Source organism: Phascolarctos cinereus, unplaced genomic scaffold (assembly GCF_003287225.1).
Source record: "Phascolarctos cinereus isolate Bilbo 61053 unplaced genomic scaffold, phaCin_HiC Scaffold_5;HRSCAF=322, whole genome shotgun sequence".
NCBI lineage: Eukaryota > Metazoa > Chordata > Mammalia > Diprotodontia > Phascolarctidae > Phascolarctos > Phascolarctos cinereus.
Genome location: NW_027555958.1, coordinates 375,056,064 through 375,077,909, shown reverse-complemented (window position 1 = coordinate 375,077,909; position 21,846 = coordinate 375,056,064). Strand labels below are relative to the sequence as shown.

Here is a 21,846-nt window from a genome sequence, read left to right as displayed (position 1 = left end):
GGTAAAAGTATAGTAGGATCTTCATCTTAGCTAGAGATGTGGCAGAAAGGCTCAAGGCTTAGTTGAGCTCTGACGCAGGGTTCAGACTGATTAGCTAAAATATACTCACATTCCACTCACCAGGAGGACAGAGCAGTTTTGGTTTTCTCTATCCTTATCCTATGGGAATTCCTAAAATCTAATCATACTAGTCCCAGGACCAAGTCCTATACAGGGTCAATGGATCGGGGTATAAACCTGGACTGTGATTTCAACGAATTTATGATCCTACAAACTCCCAAATAAGACAGAAATTCACTAATTCCAGGAACAGCTTTTCTCCACCTACTCTTGCTTAATGAGAAAATCTAGATACCCCCACCAGATCAAAGTTGTGAATAAGATGGTCATATTTCATCTGAGAGTACCTAATTAGTTCATGCTTAGCTTTTCCCAACCAAGGCCATGGCATTAAACCCAATTCACTCTGGATCTCATTGATTGGACAATAATAGGTCCCTGACCAAGCACCAGTTTGATTTTTTTTTTAAATTAAAGGAGCCATCCCTTGACTCACGTCTTAAAGAGGCCCATTCACTGAATGGGTGTTGCTGCACTCAAAGTGAGAAATAGAAAATACTTTAGCTTAAAAAAGCAAAGGTCTCCCCCTGCATCCTGGGCCATCTCCAGTCATCCTGATTATATCTGGCTACTGGACCCAGATGGCTGTGGAGGAGAAAGTGAGGCTGGTGACTTTGCATAGCCCTCTCTCACACAAATCAAATTCAATTGCAAGTCACGTCATCATCTCCCTGATGTCATGGTCCTCTTTGAGAACAAAGGACAAACCACATACAACTATGGCAAAATGCTGTTTGTAAGCAGCTCCTCTTATCTCCACCAAATTTCCTCTTTCACTCCTTCCTACAAATCTCAAATATGGACTATTTGTGTCCGATCTGTGATGGAGCCTCTGATTGACCACAGTCTGACACACTGTCCATTTACTCCAACATAGTGATATCATTTTGGTCCTCTTTGAGCATGAAGGATGACAAACTACAGACAACTGTCTGTTATCTGGCATCTCCAAGGAATGGGATGTTGTTGTTAATGTCATTACCATGTGTTCCACATATGGATGAACAATTCCCAAGACCAATCCATATACAATAATGTACACAACACTACAAATTATACTAAATGAAATTTAATCTTTGCTTTCTCAAGTGTTCTTTATGATCTTTCAGTTCTTTGACCGTCTCAGAATAATAAAAATAATAATAACAGCTTGTATTTATGTAGTGCTTTACACTTAACAAAGTGCTCTCATTTACATAGGTCAGTTTATTTATACCTCACAACAACCCTGTGAGGTAGGTAGTACAAATATCATGATCCCAGGTTTACAGAGGAGGAAAATAAGCTTCAGAGGTTAAAAGCCTTACCCAAGGTCACACATTTAAGCAAAGGAGTGTCTATAATCCCTAGTTAGTAGAGGCAGCATTATATAGTAGAAGGTGTCCTCTTCCAGAACAAAGGAAAACCAACCAAGTAGAAGGCACACTAGTCTAGGATTCTGGAGATCTCCATTCTGGTCACACCTCTGCCCCAGTATGATCTTGGTTAACTTATTTACCCTCTTTGGACCTCAGCTGTCTTATGAAATGATAGGGTTGGCTGGGATGATTCCTAAAGTTCCTTCTGTCTATAAAGCCCTTTGTATGTCCCAGCTCTGCTAGGGGAGTTTACTCTCCTTACATCCTCATTCCCTAACCTTCAGGGAGTTAAAGGTATTTGTAAATGCTCCTAAGGGAGTGATTGATGGCTCTGAAGAAAACCTGGACCAGGCTGAAAGTATTTCACTCCAGTGCAAGGCCGATGCCACTGGCAGTCCTAGACTCTAGCCTCCCCAAGTGCAGCATGAGAAAGGTGTAAGATGAGCCATCCCACTGATACTTGGAGTGGTTGGGACAAAAGAGAACTTTACTGCCTAAGCCTCTGGACCACGGACTCTCACAAAAGGGGGATATGTAGGTAGAGAAGGATGGTGAGAAGCAGCATCTCAGGGACTAGAATGACCTCCCTGCTCCCACTCCCACTCCCAATCCCCAACCCCACAATACAGAACAAGTATGGTCAGGTGGTGACCTCATGGCAACAAACCATACTCTGGGATAGTGGGAAAAGAGGTGAGACATGGATATCTGGCCTCTTCCTCTGTCCCTTTGCCCAATCAGGTGGTTGGACTTATCTTGGGGTCTCAGGTGAGGGGAGAGAATGTACAACAGCATCAACCACTGAGCCCCAGCTTAGGAATGAACTCACTGCCCAGATCCTAGTAGAGCCACATTTACATTTTATGATTGTGAACTCTTTTAAAAGCACTTTCATGAAAGTTATCTCATTTTGGAGAGATGGCGTGGTGGAGACAGCCAAAAGCTGCCTCAGAGACAGAAAGACCTGACACAAACTGCCTTAGTGACCCTGGGAAAATGAACCTCTCACTGCTCCTAAGTTGCAGAGAGGGCAGAAGATGCTGACCTGCATTAGTAGTGGGCATTTCCTGTGTCAGTGAAGTCATCAACCCAGTGCCTTTCTTGATATCTTATCCTCTTAACAACCTTGACCACCCTTATATATTTTTCTTCCCCATCCAGCTGGACGCCAGCAAGTAGAGAGACACCTCCTTTAAGATCAGAGTCCTGAGCAATTATTACTATTGTAATATAAATATCCCCATGATATATACAGACTAATACATACAATGTGTCCTAAAAGTCTTAGTGCAGTCTCACAGTTTAATAAGCTTAAACTTAAGCTTTCATAAACTCACAACTGCACTAAGACTTTTGGGACTTGCTGTATTAATAATACCATCTCATATTATTATAGAACACACACACACACACACACACACACACACACACACACACACACACACATACAAGACAGCTTCTTAGGAACTTTACTGACAGCCTCTGCGAAGCTCAAGGCTGAATCTCTCCTTTCTCTCTCCTCTCCTTCTCCTCTCCCCTCACCATCCACTTCTAACCCTCTAGAAAGAAAGGGGAAAACATCCAAAGGATATCCTTCACACCAGTCCCTCTGCAGAACCAGGAGTCCTTAGAGAGCGTCTAATGCCTCTCCTCACCCAGCAGCCCTGAGTCTACTCCTTCAGCAGGCCCAGTTTCTTTAAGGCCTCCCGACGGTTCTCATCTGGAATGCCTTTGGGGGTGATCTTAACACTGACACATGGAGGCCGGGGAAGCTTGTCTCGGCTCTGTCCTGGGTAGGAGAAACGTTGGGAGCTCTTTTCCTGCTCTAGGTCTGCCAGCTTGCCCACCTGGATGTTGGCAAAGTCTTTCCCTCCACCCAAAGAGGCTGGACGGGGCCTGGTGTTGCGCAGAACATTCGGCGAGATCCTGTCCAAGAAAGGGACCTTGCCCAGAGAAGTGCTGGTCTGGGGTGGGTTGTGCTTTTCAGCTAAGAGGTAACTGCTCAGCCCCACTCCTGACCGTTCCAGAGTGTTGGACTTGAAGTTCATCTGCCGAAGGCCAGGGATGGAGCCTTCCTTCAGCTCCAGTCTGGAGTCCGATCTTGATTGAGTTGGGGGGCTGCTGCTGACTTTTGTGGGCTTGGGGATGGGGATGGGTGTGGACGGAGGACCTGTAGCCTTAGCTGAAGCAGGAACAGAAGCTACAGCTTGAGATGAAACTGGAGCCTGGACTCCACTAGAAGCAGAAACTGGAGCAGGAGCAGGGGCTGGAACTGAAGCCCGGACTGGAGCAGGAGCCTGGCTTGGAGCAGGAGCCAGAATGGGAGCAGGGTCTGGAGTGGGAGCCTGAGCTGGTGATTGCTTAGACCTGAGAATGCTCCCAGACTTGGCCAAATGGAGGTTGGGTTCATCATTGTGGTCTTGGGGGAGTCCTAACTTCTCTAGTGCCTCTCGCCTGGCTCGCCTCTGCTCCTGGAGCCCAGAGGCTACAGAACCAGCACGCTCCAGAGTCGCTTCTCTTGGGGTAGCTTGAGAACGGTGAGAGAACCGGTTCTGAGGGTCACTAGGAAAGTTACTGCGACTGGTCTTCAGTATAATATTGGGGGGAAGTTTGCGGGACTTGGGAGCTGTTGGGGGAGGAAATTTAGTACCCTTATCATCTCCTGCCGGGAGGGGAAAGTCTTCAGATCCCCGGTTTTCAGAAGGCAGAGTCGGAGGCAGCCCAGGCTGCCTTGAGACCCCTTCCAAGTTCTTCTCACTGGTTCTTTGGGACATATTCTTCAAAAATGCTTCTTTCTTCTGGGTGTCAGGTGCCGAGTGGGGCCAGGGCAAGTTTCCTTGACCTGGCTTTGTCTTCTCTTTAAGGGAGAGGCTCCCTCTAGTACCTTGCTTCTGGTAAGTGTCCCGGAAAGCCTCTGGTGGGGGTATGAGTACCTCCGCTAATTCAGAAGGTGTCCCTGGAGAGACAGGTGGGGCCACACTGCTGCCTCTGTTTTGCAAAGGTGTTGACACAAGCCCTTTAGGGATATGTCCTTCAGACTGACTAGAGAGACAGGTGGAGCCCTCTCTAAGGCTCTGGTCCCTGCTAATATGGATGTTCCGGGGAAGGCTGTGGGATCCAGACTTAAGGCCCAGCTCTTGGGCTTGCCGAAGATGGGTCAGACTGGATTGAATATCCCTCTTCTGCTCTGATCCCTCCTGAGTCAGTCTTTCCTCTGGAGAGCCTGCAGTGAGGAGGTAAGAGGGAGCAGGGATGTACAGAGAGGAGGCAAACAAAAATGAGAATCCTGCTAGAGAGGAAACAAACATTCCCAACAACCTCTGCACTGAACCCTGAACTCCAAATAAATGACTGATCATTTCTCTCTCTTGTTAAAGGGGACAGGCATTCTTCCCTATGCAGTTGCATGACTCAGATCAGAAGATTTTCTTTCTTTTTTAAAATTAAATTTATGGGTTTTTTTCCAATTAATATTTATTTTTTTCTCTATTCCACATCACTTGGGAAAGAAAAAAAAAACCCAACCTTCTAACAAATATGCATACTATAGCCCAGGGATTAATCTTTTACAGAAGAAGGAAGAAATGGGAGGAGGTCCAGTCCCAGATCAGTCTCTTGGCCATGGGGAAGCTCTCCCCCACTCCCATTGTGATGAACTGAGGATGGAGACAGACAAGGAAGATTCCTTTCTGCTGCTACCCCCAGAGTTTCCAGATGGCTCAGACCCTTCTGGGATATACGACCTAACCTTTCTACCTCCAAAGAAGTCTTGCCCATTCCCCATGGACATCTTAACAGTTGTGCAAAACCACAGGTTAACTTAAAGGACTGGCATGGCCTCTCTTTTCCTCTCCTTGCCAACTGGGCATATAGCTCAACCGAACTCAGAAAAGGAAGTCTCATGACTGTGGGTTTAGTTTTGAGTCCAGCAATACATAGAGCTTAAACCTTAGAAACTGTCAGAGAAATAGCTTTGATCCCTCAAAGGAAACCCTACTCTTGTGCTGTGCTAGGGCCTAGACACTCTATGCTAGGAACAGAAGTATTCTACTGCCCACAAGTACATCAACCCTGCCCCACGCCCCAAACTTATGTTGTCAAAGCATCTCCCACAACAGATTACATAAAAAATGGGCCTTAGCCCCTCTGCCCCTCCCTTCTCTTCTCCATATCTCCCACAGCTTCATGCTCTGGGCCCCTGAGATTAGCTTAGCCAACCCAGACTGATAGTTTCCCCAGTACCTCCTATCCACCCCTTCATTCCTCTCTCTTTCATAGGCTTGGTCTCTTGAAGATTTCCTCATGGGCAGGACAAATACAAGTCAACCTTTTTGCTTCTTGTCTCACCCAGCCCAGCAAGGGAGAAGGGAAGAGAGGAAAAGGGATAGAGCAGAAGAGGAGGAGAGGGGAAAAGGAAGACGGAGAGAAGGAAGGAGGGAAGAAGGAGAGAGATCTTCTTAAGTTGACTTATAAAGAGCTCATCCCCCACTGACCTACAACGAGTCAATATTTGGACCAAGGGAGAAATGAACAATCTGGATTGACTTTAGTTCTCTGCCCACATCCCATCCCTTCCTTCAACCCTTGTGGCAACTTGTGTGTACCTCTCTGGGATACTTCATTATTTCATGGATGGGTCTTATCTCCCAATATGATCCTTGAGGGCAGGGTCTGTGCCTTATTCATTTATTAAGTATGGTGCTTTACACATAGCAGGCACTCCATAAATATTCATTGAACTGAGAACTAGACAAAGGGCAGGCTGTTGAAAATGGTTAGTGAGATCTACTGACTTTTAAGGTTGTACTTTTAAGAGGTACCCAACATTCTTACCCTGGAGAGCAGGCTGTGTCCTTGGGCCCTGGGGTGTGGCTGGCTCAGATTCGTCAGTAGAGAGGCCACTGTCAGCCTCCTTGTCTAAGGACCCAATGGTCTCTTCCAGGAAAAGTAGACACTCTTTTTCTTCTGCTGATAGGAAGTCGTAGCTGTTGTCACTCTGTAAGCCACCAAAGGATAATTGAAAAAAAAGTTGGTTTAGGGAAAGAGGGGGCAATGTGAAAATTAGATCTGCAGAAACTGACAGGGACCAAGCACCGCCCTGTCCTGCTCCCTCTGTGGAAGGAATGCTGAAGAGCTGGAAATGGAACCCACAGTACCTCTCTACCAACCTGGATCAACCCGCTCAGGCTGTTCTCTCAACCCTTGGGCACCAGGAAAGGGATCACCAGAGAAACAGTTCCCTGTGATACTGTGATCTACCAAACATGCAGAGGTTGTAACTTCCCACCTCTATGTCTTTGCACACCTCATTTCCAATATCTGGAATGCTTATCCTTCCCTCATCATCACCACCTGTTAGATTCCTACTCCCTTAAAGCCCAGTTCAGGTGCTCCCTCCTCCATGAAACTGTCCCTGAACTTTCTTCTCCCTCCCCTCCATACTGACTTTCCCCCTTGAACCTCAAATAATACTTTGTTTTTCAATTCTACTGTACTTGTAAAATATTGAATATGAAAGCTATCTCTGTATGAAATGTTGGCCCTGCTAAACTGTAAGCTTATCCAGCCTAGTCTCTGCATAGGATAGATGGCTAATAATTTTTGTTAAATAAAAAACAAATGACCTTCCCTCCAAGTTCTGGGGTCTATTAGTTAGTGTAAAGGACTGGAAATCAGAAAAAAAAAATAAAGATTTTAATCCTTGTTCCCTTAGCAATGGTGTCAGTAAATCTTTTACATTCTATGTTTTCCCCCAGCAATAAATGTAAAGACAAGAATAATACTTTGGCTTGCATAGTGATTTTCCTGTTACAAAGTACTTTCTCAAGGACTTTTAAAATATCCAAAAGAGAAAAGAAGGAGGTTCAAATGGAATAAAGAAAAGCAGGACAAGATGGACACATATATGCATATAGATAAATGCATTTTATATATATATATATATATATATATGTGTATATATACATATATATATATACACACACATACATACATACATAAATGTGGTAGAAAAAAACAAGTTGTAGATTAGAAATAGATTCATAATTTCTTTTTCTGGCTTTGGTATATGCAAACATTCATGCTTGTTGATGATTCTCTAGCTCACAATACATATATATTTTTAATGTTTTTATATATTTTATTTCATTCCTACCAAGGACAATATAAGGACAGATGTAAACTATAGCTAACTTGATTATCCGTGGTGATAGGGATAGGGAGTAAAAATATAGATAAGTTATTTATCCTTGTCTTTGAAATTCATTACACCAAGGATTTGTAAGCAGTTAGTGGAGCAATGAATAGAGAGAGCTGGGCCTAGAGCCTGGAAGACCTGGCCTCAGACACTTACTAGCTATGTAACTCTAGGTAAGTCAGCTTCTGTTTGCCTCAGTTTCCTCAACTGTTAAAAATAGGGATAATAGCACCTACCTCCCTCAGTTATTGTGAGAATCAAATGAAATATTTGTAAAAGAGCACTTGGTGCCAGTGCCTGGCACACAGTAGGCACCAAATAAATGCTTATTACCATACACTTCCCCTTCCCTTAGAAAAGCTGACCTCATGATATTTGGCTGAGACAATGAAGCCATGTTTCCTAAACACTCACCAACTAATGAGAGAAGACAAGAATTCAAGTAGGAAATCAGAGAAGAGGAAGCCAGATAATGCTGTTCAGTGTTTTAGTTGTGTTTGACTTTCCATGACCCCATTTGAAGTTTTCTTGGCAAAGATACTAGAGCAATTTGCCATTTCCTTCTCCAACTCATTCTACAATTTACAATTTACCAAACTGAGGCAAACGGAATTAAGTGACTTGTCCAGGATTACACAGCTAGTAAGTACCTGGCCAGATTTGAATTCAGGTCTTCCTGACTCCAGACCTGGCAAACACTGTGCCACCTATCTCTCCCAAACTGGACGATATTTCAGTGATCGTTCACAAAGTAGGGACTCCAGATATGAGTGGGATTTGACTAGAGACAAAAAACATTTGGGGGTATTTGGAAGAAAGTAACAAGTAGAAGAATAATAACAGGAGACCGGGGCATCAGTTCCCCAAGACTTCTAATTAAGTCAGGCAGTAGGTGGTTTAGTGGTGAGAGCTCAGGATGTGGAGTCAGGAAGACCCAAGTTCAAACCCAGCCTCAGACACTTAGTAGTTGTGTGATCCTGGGCAAGGCATTTAACCTATCTCTGCTTCAGTTTCCTCATCTGTAAAAGGAAGGTTCCTGCAGTTTTTGAGAACATAAAATGAGACATTTGTAAAGTGATTTGCAAACCTCAGAGCACTCTTAATTTCTCCTTCTTCTCCCACTAAAGCCTGAAGAGACCTGGAAACTACAGAGCTGGGTGGCCTTGAGGCCAGGCACCAACAATCCCCTGGGGGAGGGGTGGTTTCCTCCACCTATTTACCTGCCCTTCAAATATTAAAGATAGAAAACAAAAATGCACAGAGTTTGCTAACTCTATTGGCTCTTCCTACATACAGGTCCTTGTGGGTTGGTAGAAAAGTTAGTGTTGGGGTGCAAAGTAGAACAGGTTGCTAGCTCACCCAAATACAGTCTGTAGGCCCCTAACCACTCTGGTCTCCTAACTTCCTTCAGCAACCAACAGCAGGAAGTCCAAAAAGAAAAGGTATCTCCTTTCATGCCAAGGATGGACCAACTCTCATCTGCCTGGTGGATAATTCACTTTGGCTGATGTTTAGTCAATTAGAGATGAATGAATTCAGAGATTCAGTGAATTCTCAGACCTCTTCCTGCTATGTCCATTCTTGCTTATTCATATTAACTTTAAGAAAGGGTTAAAGATAGGGGCTGGACCTGTGACTGCACAGGTATAGGAAACTCCCAGGTGAGAAACTCCCTGTACCAATGTAGGTCAGCACCTTTTCAGCAATTTGTAAGTCTCAAAGAATTGCCCAGGGCACAAGGTTAAGTGATTTGCTCAAGCTACACAGCTGGTACATCCGAGGTACCATTTAAGGCTAGCTCCAAAGTGAGCTCTCTGTATACCATTACACCATGGTTTCTCTCTTCAACAAAGCAGAAGTAAAAAGATTCACCTGCTGTAATCCTTCTCCCTTTTCAAAATATGTTCTATGACCTAGTAGACATTACTTGGGATTATCTGCTCTGGGAAATGTGTGTGTGTGTGTGTGTGTGTGCGCTATTTTTTCCTAATTTATTATACAGACAAAATTAAACTAGAAAATTATCCTCATGAGTCTCATTCTCCTCCGTAATATGAGGGGATTGAACCAAACAGTCTCCAAAGTCCCTTCCATCTTTAAGATTCAATAATCCCTTTCAGACATATTTTAAAAAATAAAACATACAAAACATAGCAGGGTCCATAGAAGGATGCTGTTGTCATTAAGCTTATTCTCGCTTCTCTCTTTGATGCATTTGAGCACTTATTTTGGGGGTTACTGAGAATTTATATGTTCTACTTGTGACTCATTTCTTTTACACCTTGTTCACTTGTTTTCAGTCATGTCTGACTCTTCATGACCCCATTTGGGGTTTTCTTGGCAAAGATACTGGAGTGGTTTGCCATTTCCTTCTCCAGCTCATTTTTATGATGAGGAAACTGAGGCAAACAGGGTTAAAGACTTGCCAAGGGTCACACTGCTAGTAAGTGTCTGAGGACAGATTTGAACTCAGGTTTTTCTGACTCCAGGCACAGTACTCTGTCCACTGAGCTACCTAGTTGCCTACCTTTTACACCTAGAGATACTAAAAAGTAATTCTTGCAAAGGACAAAGAATCTTTAGTATAGAAGGAAGGTGAAGAGATCATGTCGTGTCTACCTCCAGAACTCCACTGTCTCTGGAAGAAGGACAAAAGCTCTCAGGGAATGATATTTGACAGTTACCCTTAGTCACCCATTTCAGTTCTTTCTTTTTACCTTCTCTGTCAGGAAGTTCTTTCAAAGATATAATCTAAATTCTCCAGGCTACAAAGAGACAAAAGACTTTCATCCTTCCACCATCCAGGTGCTTTGCTAGAAAACTTTCCACTGGTGGTATATTGCCAGCAATGTCTTCATTAGATAGACTTTGAGTCCCCTACAGACACTCTAGCTCAACATGGCTCCTGCCAAGAATAGACCTCTCACTGCAGAATTCCCCAGGTGCACCTGAGTTTCTGAAAGCTGACTTCAAGTTTCCACATGGAGTGGGAAGGCCTTAAGAAAGCAAGTAGAATGATGTTCTATGAACCCAGAGTCTCTAGGCAGAATTTTGGGGGTTTTGGGCAACCTAACCTAGTGCAGAAAGTACCTGACTGGGAGTCAGCAAACATGCTTTCTAGTCCCCGCTCTGACTCTTAATAGCTGTGTGATCTTGGGTGGGTTACCTAATCTCAATTAACTCATGTAACGAAAAGGTTGGTCTAAGCTACTAGGTGGTACAGTGGACAGAGTGTTGGACTTGGAGTCAGGAAGACCTGAGTTTGCCTTAGGCAATTACTAGTTGTATGACCCAGGGCAAGTCAGTTAACCTATATCTGTCTCACATTTCTTAACTGTAAAATAGGGATAATCATTGCATCTTTCTCATGGGAGTATTGTGTGCATCATATGAAATAACATGTCAAAGATTTTGCCAACCTTAAAGTGCTATGGTTAGATATAATAATAATTATTATTGTTATTTCTCTAAGGTCCCATATAATTCTAATGTCCTCTAACTAAGTGATGTTTCCTCTCCCACTGCTAAATGAAAGGGAGGGAAACAAAGGCTTCCCTCGTTTACCCCACTCTATCCCACTTCCCTCTAAGGCTGTACTGCCCTGTTTTCTACTAAATAAAAGGTGAACTGAAGAAAGCATGGTGGCATGATTAATTCCCCAGCCAGAACACCAAAGGAAAAGCCACAGAGGGCAAGGATGAGGATGACAGAGCAGAAGCAGGAGTGGTTACAGAGCAGCTGTGCAGAGATGGGGCTGAGGGAGCCAAAGCAGGGATGGGGAGGGTCAAGGGAGGCCGTACGTACAAATCCCGAGTGAGTGGAGTTGATGCTCGTCATGCTGTCACAGCTGCCAATGTGGGTCACGGGTTCCGTGCCAGGGCCCTCTGGCCACAGCTCCCTTTCAGGCATCACCCGAAACAAGACACAGGAGGCGGTGAAAGGGGCTCCCAGAGAGAGAAGCGAAGGGAAGCGGAGAATGTCCCAGGCCTGGCCTGAAAAGAGAGAAGAATCACAGCCACTTTGAACCAAGGCCTCTGCCCTGTGCCTCAGCCATGTGGCATGGCTCCTGGAGTCACCAAGCAAAGAATTAGAAAGGGATCCACAAGAGGAACTCGGCCATTTGCCTCTGTGGAAGCAGGAGGCAGTGGTAGAGAGGCAGACCCATTCAGAATCACAGAAGCTCAAGAGCTGAAAGGGACCTCAGAAGTTATCTAAATCCACCCAATACTTGAACAGGAATTCCTTGAGTAGCAGGCCTCTCAGCCAAGGCTCCTTCCTCCCAAAATAGTCCATTCAATTTAGGCCAAGGTTTCCCTTACAAAAAGCCAAAATCTGGCTTTCTATAGCTTCCACCCATTGTGCCCATCTCCCCCTGAGCCAAGCAGAATCAGGCCAATCCTTCGACAGGACAGCTTTTCAAATATACGACAACAGGTATCATTCACACTGCATCCTCAATATTTCTTTTCTGGGCATTAAAAAAAAAAGGTTTCATTACTTTCATTACATTTACCATACTCCATTCTTTCCCATCAGAACGTTTGACCAAAATTCCTTTTGTTAGGGAGGTACCCTTTCTTTTTGGACTTCATGCTATTGGTTGCTGAAGGAAGTTACAGAGACTGGAGTAGTTAGGGAATAGGAAAGAAATATGCTGGTATATAAGAGTGATGACTCTAAAGAATGAATACAAGACAGACCATATCTCTTGCACAGCCTCAGCCTTTGGAGCTTTAGTGGGCAACAAAGCAAACCCTTTGCTCTTTCACCCCATCCCTTATTTTCACTTGCCCAACAGACACTAATTTCGTGACTCTGAGTGGTTTTCCTCATCAGTGGAGCAGAAATAATGACAGCAGCTACCTCACAGGGTTCCAATGAGCACAAAAGAGATTTAACATGTATAGAAAGTACTTTTCAAACCTCAAAGCACCATGTAAATGTGAACTATCATCGTCATTATTATTATGTTAGAGTTAAAATGGCACCTTTCTTCTCAAAAGATTTCCTTTCACATAGGCAAACAACCTAAGCGTACTATGGGAGGACTGAGGTGACCTTCCTATAATACCAAAAACTGAGAACTAACAGAGGCTAAGTGATCTGTTCAAGGTCACAAAGCAACACTGGGGCCAAGGTAGGATGGGGACCCAATTCAGTGCTTTAACTCCTGACTGTAATGGACTAGGGGGAACATAAAATTATATACCTATCATTTCTCTTTTCCTGCCACCCACCAAAACTCTTAGTAAATTTCCGGGGGGGTGGGGATGGGCTCTACTTTGAAAACTCGGCCTTAGGGACTGGAGGGAATGCCTGCCAAGTTCAGTTGCCAGTGCCGAAGTCAAGTTTGGACTAAGCAAAGTGAGTCAGCTTACAAGTCACACAGAGCTGGGAGGAGGTATTTGACATTAGGTGGGGCAGGGTGGGGTGAAGAGCACTGGCCAGGCATCTCTGAAGCACATGAGGTTCCTGGACCTGTCAGGGATGGGGGACGGGGTGATGGGGAGAGGGTGGACCTCAGGTATCAATGAAAAAGTCCAACGCCAATACCTCACTGAGGAGGAGTTGAAACTGGAATCGGAGGTGTAAACATGGATCAAGAAAACAGTTGCTCACCACCTGGAGACTTCATCAAGCAGAAGCTGGCAGCCATGTGGTTTAGGGAAATAGGAACATGAAAGAAGCAGAAGGAGAGGATGGAATTCAGCAGTGAGGCTGGCCACACCTTTCAGAAGTGAAGCTAAACAGCCCCCTACCCTTTTCCCCACACCAAGCCAGCCTCCCCCAGGGAATGGATTTCAAACCCATTGCCAAAGCTGCCAGTGTCCTTCTCCCTCCTCCAATGACCTTGTATGTTTACATGTTGTATCCCCATCTGGAGAATATAAGCACTTTGAGGAAAGGGAACGGTTCATTTTTGTCCTGGTATCGTGAGCACAGTGCTTTTCACACCCACTTATTGTTGCTCAGTTATTTTTCAGTCATGTACTTTTCATGACCCTATTTGGGGGTTTTCTTGGTAAAGATACTGGAGTGGTTTGCCATTTCCTTCTCCAGCTCATTTGACAGATGAGGAAACTGAGGCAAACAGAGTACAGTGACTTGTCCAGGGTCACACAGCTAGCAAGTATCTTGAGGCCACATTTGAAATCAGAGAAATAAGTCTTTCTGTCTCATATAGGCTCAGCACTATATCTGTGTTACCTATAGTATGCTACCTAGCTGCCCCTTCATATAGAGCAGTGGATACTTAATAAATGCATGTTGAATTAATTTTTACAAAAACCATGATCAAATATCAAGGTATTTGGAGCAGACCTTGGAGATCACCTGCTTCAATCCCTTTACTCTACAAATATGTAAACTGATACATAATTGAGGTGCGTGAAGTGCTCTATCCAAGAGAGCACAGGGAGTCAGGAAATCTGGGCTTTGAATCCAGGTCTTCTGACCCCAAATCTAAGACTCTCTTCACTACAATATACTGTCTCTAGGACAGCATGTAGTGTGGTAAGTGCTCAGTAAATGTCTGTGGAGAGAATTCCATGAATGTCCATTCCAGAGTCCCAGCCTGAACTGTCAGGAGATTCTTACTAGTCAGAAGCTTTGACCCTTTCTGCTGGCAAGCTTATTTTTCACATCTTTCTTAGGTCTTTAGAATATACCATAAATAAAGGTGGCTCAATGGAGGCCTCAGATTCCAGGCTCAGTCAGGAAGACTCCTTTTCCCAAGTTTAAATCCAGCCTCACACACTTACTAGCTGTGTGACCCTGGGCAAGTCACTTAACCCTGCTTGCCTCACTTACCTCATCTGTAAAATGAGCTGGAGAAGAAAATGGCAATCTACTCCAGTATCTTTGCCAAGAAAACCCCAAATGGGGTCACGAAGAGTTAGACATGACTAAAAACAACTGAACGACAACAACACAAATAAATAAAAGAGAACTAACATGGCTCAGTGAACTGGGTGATAAGCTATACTTGGCCTCAAAATCCTCCCCTGTAAAATAGTGGCATCACAGAGCATTGTAGAGAAGGCAGGGGCTAGAAGTTAAGAGCATTAGTTCACTAACTAGCTGTGTGACCTTGGGCAAGTCACATTTCTTCATTTAACAGATGTGGAAACTGAGGCACAAAGAACTGGCCAGAATAAAATACCTCCTAAGGTCTCTGCCATTTTAATATTTAATAATTGTGTAACTTTGGATAGTTAACTAGTATTAGACTGCATTTCTTGAATTAAGATGGAAGGTTTCCAGTGAAACACATACAAAGTATCTATAACAGATCAAAAGGTCATTTAAACTATTTCCTTTTTTTTTTTTTTGGCGTGGCACAAACTCAGACAAAGAGCCTTCTCTCACCAGATACAAAAAGACTAGTCACTAAGGGTATTCTATCAATCAATATGCATGTATTAAGTGGTTACTTTGTGCCAGGCACTATGTTAAGGCTGAGGTTACAAATAAAAAGGTAAAAGGCAGTCCCTACCCTTAAGGAGCTCAGTTTGGTGAGTAAAACAAAATGCAAACAATTTTATATAAATTGTAAATGACCAACAGAAGAAAGGCAGTAGAATTATGAGAGATGGGAAAGGCTTCCAATAGGAGGCAGGATTTTAGATGGAACTTGAATGAATCAAGGGAAGCCAGGAAACAAGAAATGAGGAGGGAGGGCATTCCAGACATGAGGAACATCGAGTGAAAATGTCTGGAGTGGGAGATGCAGTGTCTTATTCTGAGGAATTCTGTATCTCAGAGTATGGTGGAGCATGCACTGCTTCCACCATTCTGACCTCTAAAATTCAGTCACATAGGACCTAACTCGTTGCTTCCACAGAGGCACCTTTCTCAAAATTGACCTTTTCTCAGTATCTATATCCTCTGTCATGCACACCAATGGATGTCAAAGACCCGTGGACAAAGGTCTCCTCTGCTTTTAGAGTCTCAGTCCTGGGACAGATCCCAGAATGTAACCTGGTCTCGTTTCTTGCCTCAAGTCAAATTTATGCCCAAGAAATGGGGAGGGGGTCCTCAAGAAGTAAACCAGAAGATACCTTCACCAAGGTCAGTCTTTCCCCTACTCCCTAAGTCTCATACATGCCAAAAGGGTGAACCTAAACCTGATTGAATGCTAAGGTATTTCTAATCAACCCTCCCCTACCCCTTTGACATTGAGAAGGCTTTTATGAAACAGTCCCCTCTGCCTCCTCCCCCTCTGACCCACCTTAGCTGAGGTGCCCTACTTCTGCTGGATGGATTTACAACCCTGAAACTAGGGGCTGGTTCAGAGAATTCTCGAAACTAGAGGCATTCTTGCTTGATAAGGGGCCCAAGAAACAGTCTAAACACTTCCAGTGAAAAAAGCTCAAGCAGGTGGTATTTTTTTAACCCCTGGCTGCCCTGGTAGACTTAGAGAGGAGCAGGTTTGAGTATTTTTGTTTTTGCTTTTTACTTTTTGATTGTTTTTTTTTTGGTTTTGGTTTTGATATTTGGGGTAGAGGGTTGGTGTTTGACTAGACCTGAGATTTCATGAGTATACGGAGCACTTGGTGAGGAACTTCATCTACCAAAGAAGGCACACAGATCTGTGCTTTCTCTGCAGCTTATGGCCTTAGACAGCTGCCTAGAACACGGAGAGACTGTAACTTGCCCAGGGCCACACCAGCAGCATGTGGCAGAGGCTGGTCTGAACTCTGGTATTTCTAACTTGAGACTAGCTCTCATCCTCTATGCCATGTTGCTTATAGGGTTAAAAGCTCTATAGAATCTGTAGCCACCCCAGAGGAACATTAAATATTAACCACTGTATTTGTACCAGCCAAGGCTTAGGGAAAAGTCAATAAATATTTGGCATATGGAGCACAGGCATCTCAAGAGGGGAAAGGAGAAATGGCTCCATTCCAGTCCTAGGCCTTTAGAGGGCAGAATGCTCTCTGTTCCTCTTCAGCCCTTATCTCCTGGCTTCCTTCAATTTCCACCCAAAATCCTCCCTTCTACAGGAAGCATTTCCCAACCCCTCTGCTTCCAGAAAAAATATCCTGATGACCACTCTTCTATAATATGCCGTATACCCATGGTATTAGCTGTTCATCAACCTCCCCTTCACCACCACCACCACCACCACCATATTCTCCTAATATACTCCAAGAGACAGCCAATCGCCCCACTCACCAAGAACAGCTTTTCAGGTGCTCACAAACCAGATACCTCTATTCCTCTATTTCCTGTTGCCCAGAAATCAGCTCCAGGTAATGGAATTTGGGATAACCCAAATAACCTGGGAAAGGGTGCATATGTACTAGTGTCTGTTTATGCATTTGAGTGTGTAGGTTTATGTGCTTAGGCAAAGTCATAACCTACTTTTAAAATCCTTATAGGGGAGGAGAGAGTGGGAGGAAGAGGCTGGGCAGAAGGAGTAGGAGGGATCTCTTGCTAAATAGAGAGACCTTTGTCAGACACTACCCACTGTTATTGTTTGTGATCAGTCTCCTGCCAAGAATGAAGGGTAGCTCAAGGGTGGAGCCTTAGCAGGTGAGTGAGAGGGCCTACCTGCCCAGGGCAGTGAGAACGGTGATCGGCAATGGAGCTAAAAGGAGTGTCCGTGGCAGTATCACCTTAAAAGTCCAAGTTTGATGTCTCCCCCACCCCCTGGTGACAGACACATAGAGAAACAAAGGAACCTTAGCATGCATGCTATATAACTGGAGACTCCAACCTTTAAATCCTTCCTTGTACACTGAAATCTGCTTTGCACATAGCCTCCAGCTAGACAATTGAGGATAGAAGAATAGATGGGGAGACAAGAAAAAGATCAAACCTGCCTGAGTCTTGGTGGGCTTCCACCACAAACACTACCCTACAGGGATCAGAGCCTGATCTCTCAGGGCTGAGAAAGTAAGAGGAATGCCACCCCCATTTAGACCAGACAAGGTAGATTTCTGCTACAGCTACCAGGTTAATACTTTTGTTCCCTCCCCCCTCAAAGCTCGGCAGGGTCCTATCGGTCCAGGAAGTTTCTATTGTATCTTATCACCATTCATGACAGTTGGACCAAAGCACGGAGTTGCATCTGAACAAGCCTAGATTTGCATCTATGGGAAGGAGGGACAGTCATTACTGAAGGAATTTTTAGAGCACCTTGTCAGACCCCTGTTAAGCCAACATGTGCTGACACACGTTCTTTGCCATTACCCCCAAATGAATACATACCCTCCTTACACAGCTCACATGCCACTCACAACACCCAGACAGCTCCAGAATCAGAACCACACCCACTTACATGCACACACTTATCCTTGCTGCACCCCTCATTTCAATAAACATGGCCCCATTAGGTGATAAAGAGAGAAAAGAGCCCTGAGTTAAATATCTACCATGGTATACTCTGGAGGGTGGTACTTCGGTCTGCTAGGAAAATTCTCCTGCTTCCTCCTCCACTGATCACTGCTTGAGTTTAACTGTTCATAGAAGGAAGTTTCAATACCTGTTCATTGCTCCCTAACTTTCACAGAAAGTTTGCTTGCCTCACCCAAGCCCCAACACAGAAACAACTAGAAGATGTACATCCTGGCCCAGATTTTCAAAACAAATCTTACCCCAATTCCAGGTTTCAAATTCAGAATAATAAGGCAAAGAGAGCCTTTGACTTCCCATTCTGAGTCTGGCTGGGAAAAGAGAGACACCAGGGACTTAGAAGCCCAGATTTCCTACATCTGAAGACCCTCTTTTAGCAACTGAGTAAACAAGAATTCACTAGCGATAAACTCACCTTTACTGGGTGGATGGTCAGAAGAGTAGAAAAGAATAGAATAGCCCTTTTATCTAAAGGGCAAAGACGGAGACAGAGAACAATTGCCCTGCCTCCTACAGTTTCCTACTTCTTTTGACCTCTTCCTGACTTACCTGGACAGGTAAATGCTTCATCTGTCCCGCCTGACCCCACCCTGCCTCTGACTTTCAGCCAATCCCAATCTTCTCTCCCAATTTCTCATTCCAGCTGTTACCCTGGAGAAGGCAAGAGAAGGATGGGGGCAGGGCGGGCTTTCAGGAAATTGACCAATCATCTCATTACCAACCCATCTCTGAAAACCAATTAGGGAACCCTTTGAAGAGAAAAGCCTGGGAGGAGGAGCACCATTAAACTGATAGTTGTAGCACTGAACTGAGTGGAAGGGAAATTGCCTTTATTTAAAAGGGAGCTTACCTGTTGGTAGGTAATGTGTTAACTTCCTACCTAGGACCTCCTTCCCATCTGGAATGGAGGAAAGGTGAAAGAGATGGATAGGGAAACCTTCTACATTAAAGACTAAAATTTCACTTGGTACAATGGGACAAAGTAGTAGTACTAATTTTCCCTACCAAGCATTTTCCCCATATCTTCAACCTCTTCCCTCTCACCTCCCTGTCCCCAATCCACATATAGCTCAGAGAAGATGCTCTGAATTTTCTTTCCTCCCCCAGGACCCCAATTCTAATTTAATATCAAGTATTATCCCCTTCTCTTCATTTCAAAATCCCTGGACATCACCTCCTATGCTTTCCTCCAATTTGTAATAATGTGGCAGCCTTACTCACCAAGGCTGACTCCCCCTCTTCTCTAGTTTTCTTGTTCTCTCCCCAATTTTCAAATTTTCCCTATTTTTCTCTTCCTTGCTGCCCACAAACAAGCCCAAGTCCCCCCCCCTTAAAAAAAAACCCTCACTAGACCATACCAAGCTATCTTTCTGTATCTCCCCTCCTGGAAAAAATGCTATGTAAACCCACAGCCTTTACTTCCTCTCTGCTCACATTCCAATCCTTTAAACAGGTGTGTCCAAAGTTACTTATTCGCCGTATTGTTACCCAACCTCCTTCTTGACCTCTCTGCAGTATTTGACATCCTTGAGCATCCTTTCTCTTCCCTGAGGGTTTTTATTATTATTATTCTCTCCTTGTTCTTCTATTTGTCTGATCACTCCTCAGTCTACTTTGTTGGCTCATTATGCATTTCATGTCCCCCTAAATATGCATGGACCCCAAGGCTCTGTACACAGCCTTCTCTTTTTATACTCTCTTAGTGACCTTGTGAGTTTCCATGGGTTTAATGATATCATCTGTGCTAATGCCTCCCAGATCTATAAATCCAGCACCAGTCTCTCCCCTGAGCTCCATTCCCACAAAACCAACTGCCTATTGGACATTTCAAATTAAGTGTCCAATAGATGTGTCAAACTCCTCATGTTTAGAACAGAACTCATTATTCTTGCCCTTCATTCTGCTCCTCTTCTGCATTTTCTTGTTTTCTATTAAGGGGACCACCATTTGTCCACTCTCCCTGGTTTGCAACCTTATTGTCATTCTCAACTCTTCACTCTCTCTTACCTCACTTGGCCAAACAGTTACTGAATCTTTGCAGTTTCTACTTCCACACCTCCTCTGGCACCTGTTCCCTTTCACTACTCACTTAGCTATCATGTTCAGACCCTCATCACTTCTTGCCTGAACTGTTGCAGTGGTCTCCTATCTAGCCCTTCAGCATCAAGTTTCTCCCACTCCAATACATACCCCACACAGCTACCAAAGTGATTTTTCCTTTTTTTTTCCTTTTTTTTTTTTGGAAAAGTGAATTTTCTTAAGTACAGATCTGATCATAGTCTCTTTTACTTAATAAATTCCAGTTCCTTCCTCTTGCCTCTATAACCAGATATAAACTTCTCTGCTTGTTTTAAAGTCTGCCAACACCTAACCCAACCCTACCTTTTTCAGCCTTGTTACATATTACTCTCTTCAGTTTTGTGGTCTAGACAGCCTAGCCTTGTTACTGTTCCTTACAATGCACCCTCCCATTTTTGTGACTTTGTATCACTGTCTCATTTGCAAGGAGGAGGGGAACAAAACACAGTTCTGCCCTGCTTCTGCAGCATAGAATACTTACTTTCTTCAAGATGCATTTAAATACAGTGTTCTACATGCAGCTCTTCTTGATCTATTCTCCCCTTCAACTGCTAGCATCCTTTTTCCCCAAACTACCATATATTTATTTTTATTTATTCTCTCTCTCTCTCTCTCTCTCTCTCTCTCTCTCTCTCTCTCTCTCTCTCTCTCTATATATATATATATATATATATATATATATATGTACACATACACACACACACACACACACACACTGTCTCCTTTTGGCTTCATATCCTCATCACTTAGTACAGTGCCGAGCACATAGTACAGTAGGTGCTTAATATATGCATATTAATTGAGCCCAAGGTTGGGGAGATAAGACTTTCTGTCTAGATGACAACCATCCCCATCCCCATTTTTTTCCTGACAAGAACGAGAGCTCTCCAAGAGATTCAAAAGATCATAGGATCAGAGATACAAAAGAATCCAGAAGTTATCTAATCCAACTTTTCATTTTGCAGGCCAGTAAACTGAGGCCCATAGGGGTTAAAAGTGACTTGTCCAAGATTATACTTGTAGTGTCAGAGGTAAGATTTGAACTTAGGTCCTCTGATTACAGAGCACTTATGCTGATAGATGGGGAACATTTATGAGAAAGTGTCCATGGCTTTGAAGTACCCTGTTTATCTGCACAGCTCTCCAGGCATGGGAGGCTCCAAGGGGAGAGAGCGCTCCAGCACCCTATTATTTGGATATTCTTTTAGGCATTTGTGGTATGTGGCAATGAATAAGAGGGATAAAATCAAAATGGGTTGGCAACCAGTTTAGCAACTCACTTGTCTCCTACTGTGGATTGATTCTTGGCATCAGGAATAAGCCAATCTAGAGAGGGCCAAAGAACTTACCCATCCAGCTCTGGGTCTTAATGTCTACTGTTCCCAGGAATGTGGGAGCCATAAAATGCTCCTTTAAGCTTAGATCACACTTACCAGATTATCCAAGGGCTGATTCAACCTGGCTATAGATTAGTAGATTTAGACCTGGTGAGGACCTTAGAGGTCATTTAATCAAGCTCCCTCTATAGACAAGGAAGCTGAGCTTTTATAGAAGAGGAAACTTTGAGAGAGGAAAATGATTTTCCCAAAAGTTACACATGTTATAAGTGGCAAAACTGGGTTTTTAACTCCAAATCCAATCCTTTTTCCACTCTAGTACTGTCTCTTGCTTCTCTTCCTCCTCCTGTTTGTTTGGGGGTTTTTTGCCATTTACTCCTTGTTTTGAAAGTCCTCT

General features: G+C 43.9%; 1 protein-coding gene across 3 annotated transcripts; it reads right to left on the bottom strand.

Annotated features, from left to right (window-relative positions):
* Window positions 1-1,173: 1,173 nt before the first annotated feature.
* On the bottom strand, window positions 1,174-18,656 carry CUNH1orf116 (chromosome unknown C1orf116 homolog). Of its 3 annotated transcripts, none has more exons than XM_021003065.2 (4): window positions 18,583-18,656; window positions 11,479-11,666; window positions 6,312-6,474; window positions 1,174-4,701 (listed from the first exon to the last, which is right to left on the bottom strand). In XM_021003065.2, exons 2-4 carry the CDS (start codon window positions 11,581-11,583, stop codon window positions 3,149-3,151), a joined length of 1,821 nt encoding a protein of 606 aa, XP_020858724.1. In that variant the 5' UTR covers window positions 11,584-11,666; window positions 18,583-18,656; the 3' UTR covers window positions 1,174-3,148. The 3 variants fall into 3 exon arrangements, with proteins under 3 accessions (XP_020858724.1, XP_020858723.1, XP_078012481.1); XM_021003064.2 differs by lacking the exon at window positions 18,583-18,656 and adding an exon at window positions 18,449-18,553 and having other exon boundaries at window positions 11,479-11,661; XM_078156355.1 differs by lacking the exon at window positions 18,583-18,656 and adding an exon at window positions 18,449-18,537.
* Between the last annotated feature and the right edge of the window lie 3,190 nt (window positions 18,657-21,846).

Excerpts from the sequence above, each read along its gene's own strand:
- CUNH1orf116 (XM_021003065.2), bottom strand. The coding sequence starts at position 11,583 with ATGCCTGAAAGGGAGCTGTGGCCAGAGGGCCCTGGCACGGAACCCGTG. Across the intron at positions 6,475-11,478 it reads ACTCCACTCACTCGGGATTT|AGTGACAACAGCTACGACTT; the intron begins GTACGTACGGCC and ends GGTGGCTTACAG. Across the intron at positions 4,702-6,311 it reads GACACAGCCTGCTCTCCAGG|GCTCTCCAGAGGAAAGACTG; the intron begins GTAAGAATGTTG and ends TCCTCACTGCAG.